At 38.1% G+C, this 21,241-nt stretch overlaps 1 protein-coding gene across 1 annotated transcript in view; it reads right to left on the reverse strand.

Annotated features, from left to right (window-relative positions):
- pde8b (phosphodiesterase 8B) overlaps positions 1 to 21,241 on the reverse strand; it is a 45,562-nt gene that overhangs the window by 23,210 nt on the left and 1,111 nt on the right. Inside the window, exons 2-6 of the mRNA XM_085464305.1 lie at positions 9,307 to 9,363; positions 3,005 to 3,195; positions 1,461 to 1,520; positions 387 to 444; positions 14 to 102 (exon numbers count right to left, since the gene is read on the reverse strand). Of these exons, the coding sequence (XP_085320431.1) occupies positions 14 to 102; positions 387 to 444; positions 1,461 to 1,520; positions 3,005 to 3,195; positions 9,307 to 9,363 (455 nt within the window). The remainder of the gene's footprint in view (positions 1 to 13; positions 103 to 386; positions 445 to 1,460; positions 1,521 to 3,004; positions 3,196 to 9,306; positions 9,364 to 21,241) is intronic.

A 21,241-nucleotide genomic window follows, 5' to 3' on the forward strand; every position in this document is an offset into this window, starting at 1 on the left:
CCTCCACTTGTACCTGAGTTTGAACTGGCAGCGCACCTCTCCATGCTCCATCTGTATGAGCTCATTATAGCATGCTGACACACTGTTGTTCTCCACAAACCTCTGGAGGCCAAACAAGGTTAAGTGACATTTGAAGGAGAGAAAGGGGGTGGAAAGATTGAATGAGTCAGTAGCAAATCGTATTGAAACCTCCAACGTCATTTTCACACCATTAAAAAACATGGACAATAAGTGCCTCTTTCAAAACTGGCAACACGCTGCTGTTTAAGTGTTTAAAACCTTTAGATGATCAATGAAACGCCTCAAGGAGAAACAAGCATAACACATTGAGGGCTGCATCTGATATAAACAAAGTCACAAGCACAGGCAAAAGTTGTTGGACGTACTCTGCTAAATCCAGCGCAGAGGAGAGGAAGAACAGATGGCTCTTCTTGGTCAGACGGTCTATACAGTGACAGAAAAGAATGATTACCATCTGCAACCACAATCATTTTTCAACATCATGCTTGGAGTGGTCTGCTCAAACAATGAATGGAAAACTGTGCAGTTTAAACTCTCAAAAGTCAGTCAACTTTTTTTTAATATGAGTGATTGCATCCAAAATGAACAGCACCAATTGAAAATAACAATTGTTTCAATGGAGTTTGCAATGTAAGGTAAAGACTCTACAATAATATAGAGAAAATCCCCAAAATCTGACAACCCCCTATGAGCAAGCACTTGGCAACACTGGTAAAAAAAACTCCCTTTTAACAGGAAGAAGCCTCCGGCTGAACCAGGCTCAGGGGGGCGGAGCCATCTGCCGTGACTGGGTTGAGGGTGAGGAGACAAGAAGATTTTCAACAGCAAAGTCATATTATTGAAAAAAAAAAAGTTCTTGCATTTGGTTGATACCCATCCTTTTTTAATAGACATTTCTTCTATTTTGAACAAACAATCTTAAAATCAAAAAGTAATACTAAATTATAACATCATCTCGCAACTGAAAATTTGTCTGTTTACCATGTGACTAAAATAAAATCCACCATCCAACCATAACCGTAGACAGGTTGCTGTTGACCTTGCAGATTTTAAGAGAATTATATAAAAATATATGAAAATATAAAAATATATGAAAATATTTTGAGGAATAACTTTTTTTTTGGAAAGTGTTGGAATAATCGGTTGATGTGCTGATTTTCAAATTAAAAGTCTAGTTAAAAAATGAACCTGATAGAGTTCATGGTTGCTTAATATGGTTAAAAAAAGTGTAATGCTGTACATGAACCCAACATAGTAAGATAAAATGCCTTTGAAAGACTACCCCATTCAAAGGCATCCATACTAATGGGATACTGTAAACATCTGAAGTTTGTTTTGAAGTTGAGCCTTAAAGACCTTAAAGTCTTATGTGAATAATTTTCTAATTAATTATTAACACAGAATATTAAAATTTACAAAGAAGATTAACTCAGACTTACTTTTGTGGCACAACAGCTAGAATAACTGTGTTTTCAGAGGGCTTTGTGGCACGGATCATCCTGAAAATAACACAAATACAGATACAAAGTCAGCAGGAGTTCAGGAAAAGTGGCTTGGACTCATGTACAGGACAAACATGTGGACAGATTTGGGGGTTGATGTCATTGCCTCAAAAGGAGGACAGAACATTTCTGCGTTTTACACAGAAACACCAAACCAAACATGTACCTCAGAGGATTGGCCACAAAGCCACAAGGCCACTGGCAAAGCGTAAGGGAAAGGGGCCAGGAGGTGGAGGAGGAATGAGTATGCAGTGTTAGAGAATGAAAGCAGGAACAGAAGGAATGGATTATGGAAGAGATCCTCATGGTGGATAAGGACGGGAGCTGGAAAAGGCAAAACAAAAAAAAAAAACACATTGAGGAAAGGAGCGAAGGAGGAAACAGGGAGGAGTTGCCAAACTGTGGTATTCTGGAGACAGGGGAGATAAATGGATCTGTTCCTTTACTTGAGGAAATAACGAAGCACTTAAAATAAATCACAAGAAAATATATGGGCACAGCTTTTTACTATAGGCCAATAACTAAAAGGTCTGGAGGAAAACTAAATCAAACACATAAGTAGTAGTCACTTGTCTTGGCTAAAAATAATATGGAATAAAGTTTTTCTTTAAATAGATGCCAAAAAATCGAAGGAACATCCAGCTTCGATTTATTTATTAAAACAAAGAATAAGCTGACTTGAAAACCTGAAAGTCATGTTATTTATGTATCCAGAACACAGGACTACAGGTCGTTCTCAGTAAATAAATAAGTAAATGAATAAACAAATGCACACAACTCTATGAGCAGTAAGGATTTAACATCTGGCACAGGACTGGGAGTGAACGGGATCATTTCGCAGGCGCATATACTTTTGAAAAGCTGCCAGCACAGCCACGGCCACTTTGGACAAATGGGCAAAAAAAGCTTTTTCAGGCTTTTGGCTGATTTCATGTCAGCAAAGTGCAGACTCACTTTAGTGCCTGCTCAACTATGGCTTCCTATAACTTGGGAAGTCAAATATCTTGTACTTCCTTTTGGAGAAAAACTGAATAAAGAAATCTGTAAATATAACTTGGAGCATCAGGTTTCAAGTTGTAGACTTCTGTGTTGCTTTCAGTGAACACCAGATGGCACCAACCAGTTCTTCACAACAGAGTCCCAAAGCTATAGGAGCTTCAGTACTCACTGCTCCTTGCTATAACTTTTGACTGATGTAGTTTGATCTATATATTGCACATGATTACGTGCAAAAAGATATGGATTTGGTTAAATCATTTCTTTGCTAGTATTTTTTTCTTTTTCAGTTTAAGGAGATGGTTTCCAAACATTAAAGAAGTATCAATATACTCTTAAATATGTAATACAACACCAAATTACTTCCTAAAATGTCTTCTCCCAGCTGCTGGGAGGAAACACTCTCAAAGCATTCACTGAAGTGAAAATAGAGAAATTACAGAAAATATAGAACCAGTGACTCTGGTCAGAAAGACTTCACTCACCGGCAAACAGCTTCAGGCTCAAAATAGCGTGAGTGACGTCCATCAATGATTATTATCTCATGGTGCTTGTCTAGGAAACATTCAACAGCAGACTCAGGCGTCCGTGCAATGTTGCACCTGAAACCAGCGCGGTCACAGGCCCACCAGAAGGCATCACTTTGGCTGTCCTCCTTTGCAAACACGAGCAAGACCTGGAGAGAGACAAGGAAATGGGCATGGGGGTAAGAGAGTACTTCTATTGCTGGGATAATTATAAAATAGATATTTTACTTTGTCTACTACTCAGACAGGACACTATTCAGGACAGCAAACCAAGAACATTTTATGTGCCGGTTACATTTTTCACAAGGTTACAGGACAAATGAGGCTACTGACATGTATCAGTGAATAGAGTGAATAGCAACAGGTACAAATTCTGGCTTAAATTATATCCACTCCTCCCTTTTTGTAGATTAACATAATGCACTGTTTATGGAGTAAGTAAGTAACTGGCTGCATGAAAGAAAAATTAAACAGCCTTATGTTGACGTAATGCAAAATTATTACGCTCAAATCCACCGTTTTAAATCCAAATCACCACTTAATCTACCATGCATATCTTTGGACTGTGGGAAGAAACATGTAGAACATGCAAATGGCAAACAGAGAGGCCCCACCCTAATGAAGAAACCAAAAAGCACGAAATACTGCTCGCATCAGGATCGCTGCCTAATGTTATTCTTACTGGAACCAAAAACAGCTCCTTCCTTTGCCTGTGCTTAAAATGTCAACAAATTTTATGAAATCCAGCCTGGTTGTTTCTTGTCTTTTGCTAAGAACAATCTATATCTTATTATCATTATATTACAAGGCTACGAAACATGACAGTACATAGAGAAACGGCTAAAAAAACAGAAACAATTTATTACCTTTAACATGCATTACTCATAAAATAAGTGTGTTATTGTACCTTTAGGGATAGCCTTAGTGATGGCATGTCATGGGGGCAGTAACCTCTTAAGTCTTACCACTGTACCCTCTTTCAGGGTATTTATAATCTGGTGGTTTGCACACTGCAGGGGCTGGTCTTGGACCTCTGGTGTCAATTTTGTATCTTAATCTTGGGGTCTATCTCAGGAGCCTTTTACAGGCGACATGCAACAAAATGTACGGTACAGTCCACAGAGGTCGGCAGTTCATCACAGGACGAACACATGGAGGCTGCCTTTTCACATCCACACCTACATCTAATTTTAGAACCACCAATTACCCTAACATGCATGTTTTTGCCTCTCGGCACAGGAAGAACAAAGATCCTAGAGAGACTTTGCTTGGGAACATCTATCTGTTTGGCCCCTGAAATGGTTGTTCCCTTGAGGTCTAATAATGAGCCCTAAGGAGTATATTCATAGATGCACAGAAATCGAATTTTAACATTTCTGAGAAAGTAATATATAAGAATGTATCGGGCATTTGTCTCTAGTGATGGTTTTCATTTTGAAATGAGCACATAATGTTCCCTTAGTGTTCGTGTAGGCTTGACAAAACAGGAAGTTTATCTGGATGTAACGAAAAGCTAAAAAACCCTACTTCATTTGTAAAGCTTGCATAACTGGGTAAAGTAAAACATAGTATTACCACCTTTATTTGTTTTGTTAGTATAGCGATGGGAGTAAAATCAAAAACTGAGAAAAATAAACAGCGGGAAAATGGTCAACTGTGTCATCATCAGTCTTGATTTTCAGTCTCAGCTCTGTTGCTTTTTCTGGGTTGAGTTTTAATTTTCTCTCTGGCGATTTGTGGATTTCCTCCCAGAGTCCCAAGACACGCATGCAGCTTGGGAGAAATATTGGAAATTGTGTGTGCTCATCCGTGTGCTTGACTTTCCTTAGATAAGCTGGCAAACTGTGCATGGTGTCTCTCTATCTTTTGTTAAAAGCATGCTAGGAGAGTCTCCACCTGCCTGTCCCCCCGATTCTGACTGGGGAAATTTAAAATGGATGAAATGAATAGCTGAATAACCGCCATCATGTAAACGTCATGGTAATGCCTTCTCCAAGAGGTGAATTACTGCTTTGACTGAAACTGAGCAGCGCAGAATCATGACAGACATGAAACCTGCAGAGTGAGGACATGTTTTAGATCCCACACTGTGTTTTGACCATGAACACACCAACCACCTTTGGTACAGTGGTGAGGAAACACAACATATACACGCAGGCAGCTGGACTGCAGCCAGAATCAACAGTACTCAGCTCTGCCTCGCAGCAGCATCACCTCCTGACTCCCTCTAAGGACAACAAAGGATAGAGTGACAGATAGAGTGCATGGAAGCACAGCAGAGAGAGGGGAAAGCTAATGAGTGAGTGGGTGAAATAAGCAGAAGGGAGTCCAAGTCATGATTCTCCACAGTAAAATCAGGCAGAGAGCATTTCAGAGTGTTCATATGTTGTCCTTCACAGGCGGCGACAGAAACAATAGAAAATGAAAAAGAAGAGGTGAGACTGCCAAAAGACGATGTCAGAAGGAGAGGACAGGAGGAGAAAATGGGCTCCCATTTTCGAGTGCCTGTGAAAGATCTACAGTCTTTGATCCTGTGCTGGCTTGTGTAACCATGGTGCTAACATGTGAAATTCCACACACACAGTACCTAGCGTACCCTGGGACAACACAGACCGCACACATCTCTGACCTGCCACCCAAATATGTCACCAATGACAAGCCTGATAGGAGGCGCCGTTGGTCTTAATACCACCATCTAATATACACACAGTCAAACATATTTAAACACATGGTTGCACTCCATCACACCAACATCGTATCTGTCAGAGCTAGACGCCTCTCTAAATGCAACTCACTGTTAATGGTAGGCAAATGGATGTGTGTTTATGCAATTAATTGGTTACAATACCCTTAAAATACAATTTAAGTTTTTAAACCTATCAAGCCACCCAAATGACACAGTTAAGTCACAGCCTTCAAAGTTTACATGAAAACACTGTTCAGCTAGCACAAAGGCTTATCCTCCTGGGCTGCTGCTGTTTTCAGAGTTCAGAGGTTAATCTGCCATGTTTGCACACCCAAGTCAGATGCCATTTAACACTGGGAGACTTCCAAACAGATGTGTCACTGGGATAACTACCCTTGAGCCATTTAACTGTATATCAGGTCAAAGGCTGGCCAATGAAATCTTTTCTTTCAGCTTTCCAGCATTTTATTTTAACAATCAACTTTTTTGGGATTGCACAGCATTATCATCCCTTGTTCCCCTGTCCCGACTCTTGTATGCAAAAGCACACACTGCAGGATGTGCATTTTTCTGGATTTTAGCCAATGGATATGGAGAAAGTAGGGGAGGTTTTTATCATGTTCTCAAGCAGGTTAAGTCTTTGCTGGCAATGCTTTGCTCAATGGGGGAAGTTGCAAGACACTACAAGGTCATAAGCTCTGTAGAATTTGGATGAATATGATGGAAACTGCCCCAAAGATTAGAAAATGAAGTGATAAAAAACTGCAGAACAGGGAAACTGTAGTGTGCAGTGATACAGTATTTAAATGTGGGATAAAAATTAGAATTGCCAGGTGTGGCTCAAAAGAAACTCCACATGTGCACGCCTATTGAGATCCAAGGTAATTACAAGACAGAACAGCAGCTCAAATAGCGGTTAACAACAGTTTTGACTGAGCTAGATATTACTGGGATAAAAAGAGAGTACAAGAGTGTAAGATGACTCTCACGTAAGACTATAACAAAAGCAACTTCCCTCACTATAGCTGGGGAGTTGGGAAAGTTAGTTAAAAAAGTTTTTTCCTTCATATGAATGATGTCAAAACTATAACCTGCATAGTTTATCATGTATATTTTGGAGTACCTCCCAGCTTAGCATATTCTACGTACACATTACACACACATCCCAGAATTAGTTTGAAAATTGTAGACAGTGTTTAGGTCAGGCTGTTAATGAAACACTGATTTCATGCTTTTTAAATATAATTATAAAGTAATGAATTCATTAAAAATTACCTTTCAGTCAGCATTCCAGTCTAAACCTTTTTTCTTTCTTTTTTTTACTTTGGCATATTTTAGCTCTGCTACTTATGTTGAGATATTACAAATTACTTTAAAGTCCCATTTTAAGATGACTTAATGATGATAATTGCACTACTGCAGTTTAAACAGTTTAAAACAAACTCATTACATTTTGCATTGTACAATTTTATGCGCTCCAATAAGCATGTTTTAAAAATTTATCAATAAATTAAAGAAAAACAAAAAATAAGAAGCACAAAATCCTAACACCGCTTACCTAACTAGTTGTGGTAGGATTTGGTTAATGGCCATCAATTTTAACTGGATTTTTATCATTTTCTGAATATCCACATGGAAAATCTTTTAAAAAGAAAAGAATTGCAATAAATAAATAAATGTCTGAGGACTTATTTCAGATAAATAAATAACCAAGTAAATCTGTGTCAAAGTTAGAGGACACAAAGTCTGTATGAGTGAGTTGTTTTTCAACATATTATATCACGATAAACTAGATGCAAATCAAAGGTGTGATGCCTTTAACTTACATATAAAATTGTCAAGGATTAATTAGACACAGAAACATTGCTTTTACATTTAACAAGCTCTTATTTTTAGTAAACCAATGATAAAACTTCCTTCCATTAAGGATTCTGCTGATGAACACATGAATTATTTGAGCAACAGCTTCAACTGCAATTGCAGTTGTTTATATAGTTGAGCTTACACACAAAAAGGCATTAAAAGTTTAAAGATACAAAATGACAAAAGTTTTCAACAACAGAATTACCTTTCTTTACATGAATCTGCGATATAATTACAATGCACTTTAGATTATTAATTATGTGTGTAACAAGTGAAACCACATGAAGCATTAGATAAGCTGATGGAGGAGGTATGTAGCAAATCTGAAACTCTCCAGGGCCACTAGGCAGTAATAGTAAATGTCAAGGAAAACCCACAATATATAACTCTCTGCTGCAGAACATTTTATCTCTCTTTTCATCTCTCTGTTCCTGTGGAAGGAGTGAAGTAGAGGAGGAGCGACTCAGGTCATGGATCCAGCAGAAGGTTGGACGTAAAACTAAAAGAGCAGTTTTAGGGTTTTATGGGCCATGAGATGAAGTCAAAAAAGGCTTTTTAATAAAGCCCTCGGTCCCACCACCTGCTTGCATGCTGCCAGAGATTTCAAGCTATAGTGCTTTTGGGTTTGGTAAATAAGGAGGAGGGTGAAGGGATAGAGTGGGATTCTTTAGCTCAGCATGAACACGAGTGGCATGCCAGGCCTCTCACATCACCACACTGGAGTGGGAGCTGAACTGAACTCAAAAACCCCCGGAGATGGGTCAAAGCAGCACAGCTCAAACCAAAGCAAATCAAATAAAAGCAATAAACGAGCAGCTAATAAAGTAGCAGAACTGCTGGAATAAGGAATGCTTTGTAATCTAACCAGCTAGTCACCTCCGAGAGCTCTTACTTTCTCTGTTACATAAGGATAAATCTTGTTAGCACATGTCCTAATCCCTAACCAGAAGATGAGTACAGACAGTCGCTGACTGAACCCTGCCTAACCTCACAATATTACTCGAGTTCTTGATAGGCAAGATGAAATCTTAGCTAGACCGAAATTACAGAGGACAGACAAGGTGTCTACAGGTATTTAAGATGCATAAAATTAATCTAAAATGGCAAACTATATCCAGAAAACATCACAGCAAATATGTCTTAGAGCACTGATTCAAGAATGAATGCAACGCAAGGGATAGAAGATATTATTTCGGGGACATACAAAAGAACATTTTGGACTACAAAGGCAAACAGGGTTTATGTGGCTAAGATCATATTTTACTTTAAATCAAAAAAGTAAATTTATCTTCAACAACTTTAGTCAGGTAAATCATTATCACAGCAAATACTGTTAACCACACTGTGGATAAAGTCACTTTACGAATAAAAATCAATCTGCAAAAGTATTCTCGTCCTTTAGTAGAGATGGAAGGATTTTTTTCTGGGATAAAATCTGAAGAAGTCCTAATGTGATATAAACTATAAGCAGTATAAATGGTATAAGTAGCATAGGCAGTGTATTTGTTTTTCCCTGTTTTAAATGAAGTTGCATATAGAAATTCCAACTGGACACAAACAGGGAATTCATAGTACATTTTGAATCCGTTTTGTTTATCTAGGAGACTAAATTACACTTATGGGGGTGGAAATTTGGTGCCATAAACTGCACTCATCAGTTGTTCTTAAACATTAGATATGAACATGACCCAACGGGCTGTCTTACTCTTACCTGAATTGGCTCTTGAGACAATCTCATGGGTCCTACACATTCTTCTGTAGCTGAAACCTGTTGAAGAAACATGACAGCACTGAGAATGGATAAATCACTCACTTAAAAAAAAGATACAGACAGAGCAAAAAGCTGTGAATATTTCTTACCATTTTACCATTAATGTCCAGCAGCATATTAGCATATTGCTTTTCCTTCCACAACCTGTCTGCCCCCGCTGCACTTCACAAACTTTAATCGTCTTCCTTACCACCCACGTTCAGTCCCCAGTGCAACAAGCCAAGTACTTCCTCTTACAAGCCAGATGCGTGAAGTCAAACAGGATAACAAATAGCCTTTTAAATCTACAACAAATATCTGTATGTCTGGAGCCTTAACTACAGATTTTGTGATGACTCTTCTATGCTGCAGACACGCATATTTTCATGCCACAACACCAATCCAGAATGGAGCTGCCCGCTACAAACTTCTTTAGAAGGTATTAACCACCAGCCGCAGATTGAACTCACAGGTTTACCTGATAATCCCATTGCAGGAGCATCACATTCTGCGCTCTATATGTGTGTGCGTGTGTTTTTGCAGCTTGTCTGGACAGCTTCAGCAGGCTCCTTAAGCACATGCGTCACTCTGATGTGAATAAGCAACTCAGCTACATGTGCATCTCTTGAGCATATGCATGCACACACATGCTTACACCACACTTCAAAATACACATTGAGTCAGCAGTGCACCATATCATACTGTATCATAGTGGCCAACATGTGTGCAATACCCAGTTATTTATTTATTTCTTTGTATTAGTGGCTTTTTTTCTCATTAAAAATGGAACTTGTTATTGAATGCCTTTTGCTGCTAAAGTGTTCATAAACACAGACTTTTAAACACTCAGTATTAAAATTCCCCTCCCCATGGAGAGAAGCTTGTACTCTTTCTACACGTAAACAGAGAGAGAGATGGAGAAAGAGTGGGAGGAGGATGTCTGTTAATTCCACAAGAAGCACCAGTGCCATAATAACGCATGCTATACACAAACTCTACTCGCAGTCATACAAATTGTATGACTAAAGCAGTGAGGCGGGCAGCAGTCGATGACTTAACCACCCATCATTACAGCATTATTTGTCAGTGGTGCTTAGGCTTGAAGCTGAACATATTTCTGCCCACATTTCAAGAAGCCACTATCACAAACATCAAGACTTCTGGTACAGCACTTGAAATATAAGAAGCTTAATTTTATTAAAGCAAACAGCGACTTCCAGGACTGAAAACTGAAACTAATGGGGAAGTGGCAAAAATGACAATTTGTCAAATAGCCACTTGAGGTTTTAACATCTATGTTAAAATGCAGCAAAATTAGCATCTCTGACTAATATCATAGGCTGCTGTGTGAAGTTTACACTCTAGTTTTTCTAGTCTGTTGCTCAGCACCAACCAACAGATAACTGTGTCTTTACATTACATCTGAGTTGGTCACTTCCACACTGGCTGGATGCTACATCCATTGCATATTCTTCTATCTCTTTTCTTTTAAATGCAGTCTATTGGGCACACATTAACCCATCTTTGCATATTTCCATTTAGTGCCCCTGAACCTTTTCAGCCTCATATGTATAAAGTCCAGCACTGTTTCACCTCTGAGCCACGTAGGCTGAAAAAACCCCCCCATAAAAGCACACACAGAAAAACACCCATTGTCCCATGTTGTCTTGCAAATGACAAAGTACCACAGTTTACTCATGCACAAGAGCATGTGCATTTTCAACTAAAGCAAAACTACTAACTTGAAAAAATAATAAAGCATGTGCACAGAAAGAGAGAGAGGGAGACAGAGTTATATATGGAATGCCTGATTGTAATATAGTGGAGACAATATGTTTAATTTTTTCTCAGTAATAACTTGGTGAAGTTCTGTCATTTTCCAGCAAATGCAAAGCAGGTGTGCAAAGTGCTTTGTGATTTTTCTGCTTCACAGTAAGAAGAGAACTAGTCGCTGTTACTGTAAAGCACCTGTAAAAAGTAATACGTGGATTAAACTTAACATTGCAGACATGCAGGACTGTGTTGTCTCACACTTGTGGTCCTTACATCAGAGATGTTTGTGTCTAAGCACAAAGACATTCCTGGAAAGCTGAGCAGGGATCACTATCTACATAGTGTGGTCTAACAGGACAAAGAAACAAGGTCAACCAAGTAAGAAATGACCCAACAGAGTTGGTAGGAAAGACTCAGAGCATCTGGTGGCTCGGTGTTAAAAGCATAAACGTAGTTATAAGAAGACTGAGGGGAATGAGTCATTGTTTAGTGCTTCAGTGACAACAAGAAGCCCAGTTTCAAAATATATAATTGGGTTTGAGTGTTGGTTTCTTGAGTATACGAGCAATTTTGTTTTACTTGAGGACGATACAGCCAGATGTGAAACAGAACAGGAAGGAAGGCAGTAGAAATGGGACTGTTAACCAGTGCTGAGAGATCAATTTGGAGAAGGATGAGTCAGCTAAGTTAGTTAGAAGATGATGGAAGAAGTGTTAAGGAAAGCCATCATTGGGGATATGTAGAATGACAGAGAGGGAACAGAGGATTCTCAAAGTCACTGAACTGAAAAGCAACTACAGCATAATATGTTTATTTAAGCTCAGTCTCAATGTAATGCAGCTGTAATACAAGTTGAATTATATCGTGCAGCCAGTGTCCTGGCAGAAAGGTAAGGTAAAAGTTTTTTCACTCTTCTTTATAAAGTATTCAGTTGTCATGTCCAGGTTTGTGAAACAAGCCATATAAGCCTTTTCTCAAGAACAAGATAAAATAAATTATTGGTTTTAATTAAATGTCCCATAGTACCAGCAGCTGTCAGAAATCAGGCAGGTCGTTTTAGGACAATCTTCTTGTATAGCTCCTGTACAGAACTTTTGCTCTGTTAAAACCTTTAAAAAAAATCATAATCTACTTTTACACACTACACTGTTACAGCAACAAGTCGCAAAATATACTGCAAAGATACACTTTAACAAAATGGCACAAAAATACACTAAATTACAGTAATATGTTCTTTGTAAACAGAGCTAAACACTGTAAAAGGATGCTGCTGCTGTACAACGTACAGTACAACACAAATTAACAAAAAAAATAATCAAGTCATTTCTGTTTATTGATTCAGGCCATAATTAATTGCCAAATTATGCTGCATGTCCCACTACCTCATGCGATGTAAAGAAATTAAGAAACAATGTTTGTTGATTACACAAATGAATAATAGGGGTTTAAAGATTTATTGATCTACAGTATTTAAACACATATCACATTTTCATAACATCTTATTATGGCGATTACAGTGGAAACAATAGTGTAATAGCAAAAATTAGCAATATTAAACAGTCACTCAATGACCTCGCTCTGTAACTTTCTGTGTTCTGACACTTGGCAGTTGCTGTGGTTCCAAAATACCATTTACACTTAATTGCAGGATATCTAGGAGTGAAGAAACTTGATTTCTTGAAGAACTTGAAGAAACTGATTTGTTGCAATGGTGGAATCCTATTATAGCACCACACTCAAATTCAGCGAGCTCTTTAGAACAAACCATTCTTTCAAAATGTTTTGAAAGGCAGACTGCACGGACAGGTCTTTGACTAACTGTAGCAATGGGACTAAAAACACATGAATTCAAAGATTAAGACGTGTGGCCCATATAGTGTATGCTAGTATCTATGATCACAATGGACAAATAAGCTACTTTGCTGTACTGAATTGCTGGTTACGTTTTAAGTGAGCTTTCAAGGATATCTGTAACTCTGGAAAACAAACAAACAAAAAACTACAGAGTATAACTTATTATAATTGTATATGTACATGTAGTATATGTACCCTATCTCCTCCTTAATGGGCGAGCCAATCTGAACAACACTGCACAAACATCGTCACACACAAAGTGACTATTATTTTTTATGTGCTTTTAAAAATCCAATCTCTTTTGATTTTCATGAAAATGTACATTGAGTGATTCTTATATAGCGTTTTTCTACTCTCCCGGAGTACTCAAAGTGCTCTACACAACATACCACATTCACCCACCTATGCTTTTAAGCGCTTACTAACTACCCAAGGATATTTGGCATGCAGACAAGTGGGAGACAGGGATCAAACCACCAACCTTCCAATCAGTAGATGACCTGCTCCACCTCCTGAGCTACAGCCACCCCAAAATGTGATGTTATACTCTCCAGTTGACAGTCAATATGCAGTGGTTCTGTATATAGTGTTTGATTTGGCATTTTAAAACATGACACCAGTGTTCACAAAATTCAGAACAACTCAGCAGTAGATAGATAAGTATACAAATAGTTAATATGAATAATCATTTGAGTCTCTTTTCTTCCAAGCAAAAATGGGAAACAAAACAAAACAAAAATCCCCTGAAAAGGGACGGTTTATTGGTTTTTGTTTTATTTTTGTTTTTTCACACATTTTGCTAAATTAATTATACCACAAAGTAACATACAACACACAAACCTAATATTTCACGTCACACAGCCCTTCCTTCCCACCCCCCTTAAAAATGGCTTCGGTTATTAAGCCTATGACTTAGATCTTCGACTAATTACAAACTTCTGAACGTTGGAGCTGCCTTCATCTTGGAGTAATTTCAGTCTTTGTTTTTGTGAAGCACTTTGTAATGTTGGCTTTGAAAGGTGCTATATAAATAACCCCTTAATTGTTTCCTGAGGCCAGGTATATAATGTCATTGCATATACTGTACACACATTGTTATGATACAGATCAAACATTGCTTTCATTGTGAAGGACCATCAAACATTTCGCAGCACATTTAATTGAACAGTTTATTCCCCAGAATGCAATAAACGTAACAAACTTAGTGTATGTTTGATGTGGTCCTTTGAAGGTGTTTTCTCTGTTGATGTTAGATTATGAAGATGACTGGCTAGTTTACAGCATGGCTAGAGAACAGAAACGCTTACGGGCCAGAGTGTAATTGTTTTGAGTAATGACAAAGCGGGGGAATTTCTCGTGTAGATTCGACCTTATGAGTGGCTCTTTTGTTGAAAGTCAGACTGTTTAGAAATCAGAAGTGATACAGAATGACGTTACTGTGTCCTTCAGAGCAGGGATAAATCTTTTTTTCTGCTTCTATGCATTATGTCACTTTCAAGTTTATCGAAACCAATAAAGAAATGTTTTGGATTTTCATTTTGTATATTGCCAGATAAATACCAAACACTTGGTGCTTATCGAATTAGGTTCCTCATCATTGTTAACACCAGGCCTTGGTGTCTGCATGAATCACAGTCCTTGCAACAAGGCCTCACCTTATCTGCACTGAAGTGGCCTTCTTAGAATGTCTACATGGACTTGAGGTCGGCCTCTGTCTTATCTGTTAGACTTCTGTCCACAGCATGAAGTCAATGATAAGCTTTCAGTGAGAGTCTGATATTTTGACGTGGCTTAAAGCTGTCGTCTGAACAAACTTCTTGACTGCTACCTTTAGGTGTTAGGTTCATCCTACAAGTAACAGCAAACTGTAGAACTGTAGAGAATAACAGCTCTTGATCACGTTTCTGGATTTATCATGTTTGGTTTGCATAATTTAGCATTTTGAAAACATGCTAAGATATTTTTATTAGAATTGTCAATGTTATTAGTTAATGTCAGGGAATAAGTTAAACATTACATGTTAATCTAGTCATTGTTAGGAAGCAGGTTGGCACTCAAAGAGCTGCCACACAGAACAGCATTTGAAGAAATCGGTCAAAATCAAAGCTTCTCAGTATGCCTCTATGTAACGATCTAGGTATTTGCCTTAAGGTTGAGTCGGGTTGAGTCCAACACTTTTCACGCCATGTTGACTGAGGAGTCCAATTTGACTGGAGCTGTAAATATTAACAGTATCAACATTCACCCTGTTTCAGCTGCAATGTAACTGCGAACTGTTTAGTTTATTCTGTTCCTATTTATATGCTGGGACTTAAGGAGGTTGCTATTGTAGTGTTACTCTCCAACTTACATGAGTGGATTGGGAACCCAACCTAAGTCCTGCATCATCCTGTAGGTCTCAAGCAGGAGGAGCTTTCAGTCAACTTTATGTGGAGTAAAAAATACAGTCGTTTACCATTTCACCACTCAATTTCAGTATTTAAGCATGATTGTTCCTGGTACTGCTCAGTCACCATAGAAAAAAACTAAATAAATAACACAGAAAAGCTAAGTACACCCTCACTGCTTCATCTTGCAATTAAATGCACTTGATTAACTGATCATCAGCAAGGGTGAGCTCCTCTACAAAAACAGAAGTATAGGTAGTTTACTGGCCTGAAGCATTCAGGTGTGTGTTAACACAGTGCCAAGGAGAAGATAAATTACCGATGAACTTAAAAAAGGAATGTATGCTGCCCATCAGTCTGATAAGGATTAAAAGTAATTTCCAAACAATTTGAAGTCCATGATTCTAGACAGAGAAAGATTCTTCACAAGTGGAACACATTCAAGTTCCTAATAATCCGCTGACTGGATGTACCAGCAAATTGATCCCAATGCTCAGAAATCCTGAGAGCTACATGTCAGACTCTACAGGCCTCAGTTAGCATGTGAAATGTTAAAGTTCAGTACAAATAAGCCAGACAGTACAATTAGAAAAACACTTGACAAGTATGGCTTGTTTTGGAGGGTTGCCAGAAGAAAGCCTCTTCCCTCTTAAAAATAACATGGCAGCACATGATTGGTGAAAACCAAACACAGCATATTAGCACAAACAGTGTTAATTATGATGATGGTGTGGGCTTGTTTTGCATTCACAGGTCCCGTGCACCTTGCAGTCATTGAGTTGACCATAAACTCCTCTAGAGGCATTCTAGAGTCAAATGTGAGCCCATCTTTCCAACAGCTAAAGCTCAGCCAAAAAGGCTTCGTGCAATAGGACAATTATCCCAAGAAACACCAGAAAATCTGTAACAGAATAACTGGAAAAGAAAAGAATCACAATGCTGCAATGGCCCAGTCAGAATCTAGAGCTGAGCCTGATCAAAAAAGAAAGCTGTGCATAAATGAAAGTCCATAAACCTCAATGAACTGAAGCAATGTTGTAAATCAGAGTTGGCCAAAATTCCTCCATGGTGATATGAAAGACTGATGAAGTCATACAGAGAAAAACTACTTCAAGTTACTTCAAGCTATTCTGCTAAAGGTGGTTCTACAAGCAAATGAATCACGGGGTGTAGTTAGTTTTCATAGTTTCTACATTTTGGCTCAGCTTTTGTTAAATAAATAATGACACTACAATACTTTGTGACTATTATTTAGTATCTATAAGATTTAAGATGATTTTTATTATATTCTGACATGTAAAACCTTAGAAAACGAAACCCAATATATCAACTTAGGGTTACCTAATCTAGCTACAAGAGCATGCAAATACATAACTACATATGACCACTTACAAACATGATAAGTCTAACTGCAGCAGAGCAGCATATTTTGTAAATAAAGAAAAACTATATTAGAAAAATATGAAGAGATTGATCACATAGTGCAGACCCAGAGCAAGACAGCCACAGCAGTGCTGTGCTAGTGTGTTTGTATGTGTATAATAAAAGTGCTGTATTATTGTGTGATTCTACTCAAATCAACGAAGGAAAGATGAGAAGAACTGGCAAGTAGGCTAACTTCAGGAATGGTGAGACTATGTGCCAGAGAACTGACTGGCCAATTTGAAGTGGTTTTGTATGCGATGATCTCTTATCTCAAGCAAAACCTCTTCACGAGTAGGCTAAACGTGTTACTGTGACGATGAACCCACCTTGGTAACACAGAAAACCCAGGGTTAAAACTGAAGTTGGCTCGCTAAGCCCCTAATCCTGCTTTGTAATGCAGGCTTCTGTTGAATTCTTCTTCTTGAACCTCTGCATTAAGATGTCCATGGGCCTTTCCCATCTGTGACTTTACGATTCACTTGTTCAGTGCTGTCATCCTTACAAACAGCTAAAAAATTCACTGCTGCATCAGTGCTGTGTAAAACACTGACATAGGTTTCCCACCCCCCATCCAAACAAAAAGCTCATTTGAATGTTTTTAATATTATATTTTATATATATATTATATTATATATTTTTATGTTTTTAATCTTATATTTATGGCAAAAAAAAGTTGTTTTTTAGTGTGAAAAACAGGCTCATACCTAAAATAAAAAGAGAACACAGAGCTTGCAGTGGATGTACGAGTTCTCCAAAATAAATTGTTACATTGTTACTTCTTACTGTTATGCAAGACATCACTGATGTGTTTAAATGAAATCAATAATCTGAGTTAAAGAGTAATTAGAGAGGAGGAGGGACTCTAATGCTTGTAGGGCTCTTGCTTTGGTTTTGATGCATTACAAAGGACGTGAGGTTTGTGTATGCTTAGCTTTGGTTTGGTGTGCATACTTGCACAGTTGTCATGTGTAAATCAAAATTACAATCTGGAAAGCCAATGAAACAAAGTATAATGGATCCAGTCTCACAATTTATATGATAAACATTTTCTTGGTTATTATGTGTTTTGTCTGTTTATTAGATATGCTGACTTTGCAGAATAAATTGCATCTTCACAAATTATATGGTGTATCTTCTCATCATAGCACTGGTCTGTTTGTTGCTGACCTACAACTTTATGTATTACCAGCAGCAACATTCTGTTCCAATCCTGATCTCACTTTTGTTTGCCAAAGAAAAAACTTAAAATAGACCTTCTACAAACTGGCATGAATTTATAAGAATTGTGTTAACTGGGTTTGGTCTGGTTTATTTTATTTTTTAAGAACACAGAACTTTATCATTGCTGAATTTTTGCATGTTTAATCCACGTTGGACTTGTTAAATATGAGTCAATCCCCAGGGACTATCACGTTATAACATGTAAATAATGCATAGCCTGGTACAAAGGTTTTTGGCCTCTAAAGCCGATTTGCTCCAACAATATAGAATTCATTAAATAATATATCATTAACAATTAAGGCCTAGAGTTAGAGGCATGGCCTCTTTTTTAACAGGAGTGCTAATATGGGCAGATCGTATCTGCTATGGCTCATGTCCTCTAATTAAAGTCTCTATAGTTGTGGTTATGATTGTTGTGTTGGTCATTGCGGATGCCAACTGTGACATCAACCTGCAGAAATGCAGTGCTTGAGGTACGTGGGATTTTCTGCAGTTTTCTTCAGAACGTCTCATCTTTTCCAACTGATGCGGCACACTCCCTCTCTGTCATCTGACAATCTCTATTCCCCTACCCTGAAGTGTTATTAAATGCTAGTAAAGACAAACTTATTTGTACATTTGTGTCTCTAACCCAGCCTCTAACACTGGGTTACCGAAACTAAACTAGGTGCCGAAACAACACCAAATGTGTTAGCATCTGCTACTATGCAAGTTGACATTTGCATGAGCAACACTGACAACCATAACGTACTAGTGAACTAGCCGTCTTTAGAGTGTTTGCGCTGATTTGAGCATTTTCAATGAAATTATCTAACAAATAACATGCGTGCTGTCTGAAACAAAGACTGGGATTCCGGTATTTAAGTTTGTTTCTCTGCAGTATAAGCAGAAATGTGAGTCTGTGTAATGCAGATGCACCTTGCTAACCAAGTTTGCTAGCATAAGCTGATAATTTTGCACTTCACCCTATGGTCTGAATATGGTCCCTTGTGACCTTGGAAACCATCAGCACCAACAAAGAGGAGTTGCAGACTCCAGGAACCAGTGGGTCACGTCACAAAAATTACTTCCATCTTTTAAATACAGTCTGTGTTCTAAACAAAATGTGTCTGGTTGATTGTGAGAATCTGCCAATTCATGCTTTTGTTGGTGTATTCCTTTTTTAAATCAGCGCCTTGGCATAAAGCCCTGTGGGGAAACCAGTACCGGTTCTTTACATGTGACTGTTCACACTCCTGATGTACTGACCAGAGGGGTAAACAAATGACTGGTGTATATAAACACACACACACACACACACACACACACACACACACACACACACACACACACACACACACACACACACACAGGAGTGTGATCAACACTGTGTCAGATGATCAAGATCCTGCAGGGTAAGGCAGATGGCTTTAATAATAAATGGCATCATTGATCCTGTCTCAGTCATGGAGGGGGGTACTGAGAGAGAGCGGTAAGGAACTGCTGACAAACCAGGACACACACACACTGTCTGAGCTACACTTAACTCATGACACAAATCTATAAAAAGTACTCAACTGCTGAACCTAAATGTTACCAAACTGTTTGCTATAATTCCAGCTCCTGGCAAGAAGTCTAGGTTAAGGTGACTAAATGTTTACATTCGTGGGAATGACTCATGTCATTTGTGAAGATGTCTTGTCGTTTCACGCGTGCCAAATTTCTTCCATATTAGGAGCAGACAAGACAAATATCAGGAAAAATGAATGAAAAGTGTTAAAGACTATCCACAAATGTGAAATAAGGACAATTTAAAAGCTTTTTAATATGAACAATCAAAAACAACTGGAACCATGCTAGCCTCAGAGATAAAAGTCTCTGAATCTCATCCAGGCCTGAATGGGTTAATGTATTCTCAGAGTCTGATGACACGATCATCTGCTAGACTACTTCTTAGCAAAACACAGTTATATCCTCTGGGGTTTGATCATAAATATGAAGAAGTATCTGTTCACATGCTTCCTCATGAGAGAAATCCTTCATCAAGTAAAAAGCACACGAACTTCATGAAAAGATTTGAAAACTGCTAAGCAGAGCAGAGCAGCGCTGTGCTCAGTTTTGTCTCAGTTTTCACGTGGTTATCAACGTTTTAAATATCTGCAATATGTTGATTAAGTGAGCCGCTTACCATTTTTTTCAGTATAAAAAATAGTGTTTATTTTTAAAAAACGTGTTCTCTGAAAACTTTGAAATACATTTAATGTACTTATCCACAAAAATGTGGCTGTTTCCGAAAGCTTGACTCCTGCATTACAGATTATTACATTAAATTAATAGCAATTAATTCTTTTTTCCACGATGACTCAAATAATAATCCTCTTCATAATGACTTAATTTATTAGATTAATAGGTTTTTACACATCTTAAAGCAAACAGTGTCATAAATGGGGTTGATATAAAGGATATAAACCAAAGTTATCAAATCTGAGCTGATCCTCTGTCTTTAGGCAATCTGAAACACACTTTGCATTTTGTTGCTGAAGTACTGACCCACTGCATGTACAGTTGCTCATTTCACGTCTTTGTCTGCTTCCGGGAACCTCTGCCTGGAGCTTTGGGGCTGTACTCAGAGATAATAAACAAAAGCCTGCAAACAAGCTTTTCTTATAGCACAGATTTAGACTACAAGAGATGGCTGATGGCGAGAAACACGCTAAGTGGGGATTTCAGGGAAAGCTAGACCCGAGTTTGGGTTTTTTTGTAAAGTAAAAACTTCTGGTAACTCTTGCCTTTAAAACTCTGTAGTACTTATATAGAACATGGTTTCATAACACACTGCAGAGTACATATGTAATCATGTATAAGTGCTTAGTAACGCATTTATGAGCAATTATAACTCTCCTGTGGATGCAATGAAGTGGAGTGTGGTGCAAACACGTGTTATAAAGAAATACTAAACACAAATATGGTCCATCTTCTGCAGGTACTCTTCAATAGAAACTTAAAATGCCCTTATCTTCTTACTGTGTTACACACTGCTACAGAGTCCTCAGTCAACGTGTAAGCTCATTCTTAAGATTAACACATTTTGTGCATTAAAATGCAATTATGCAGCATAACACCCTGCCTACACCAGATCCTTTAGTAAGGCAAACTGTCATATGTCATACATTCAATTATCATCATTGTTACACACATGGCTGGCTGCAGGCATGGCTTGACACAGGGCGAATTAATGAGGAGGGATTGAATGAACT

This window comes from Copadichromis virginalis, linkage group LG7 (assembly GCF_057382275.1).
Source record: "Copadichromis virginalis isolate Kocher_CV1m ecotype Utaka linkage group LG7, C_Virginalis_male_GT1.1, whole genome shotgun sequence".
In the NCBI taxonomy this organism is placed as follows: domain Eukaryota; kingdom Metazoa; phylum Chordata; class Actinopteri; order Cichliformes; family Cichlidae; genus Copadichromis; species Copadichromis virginalis.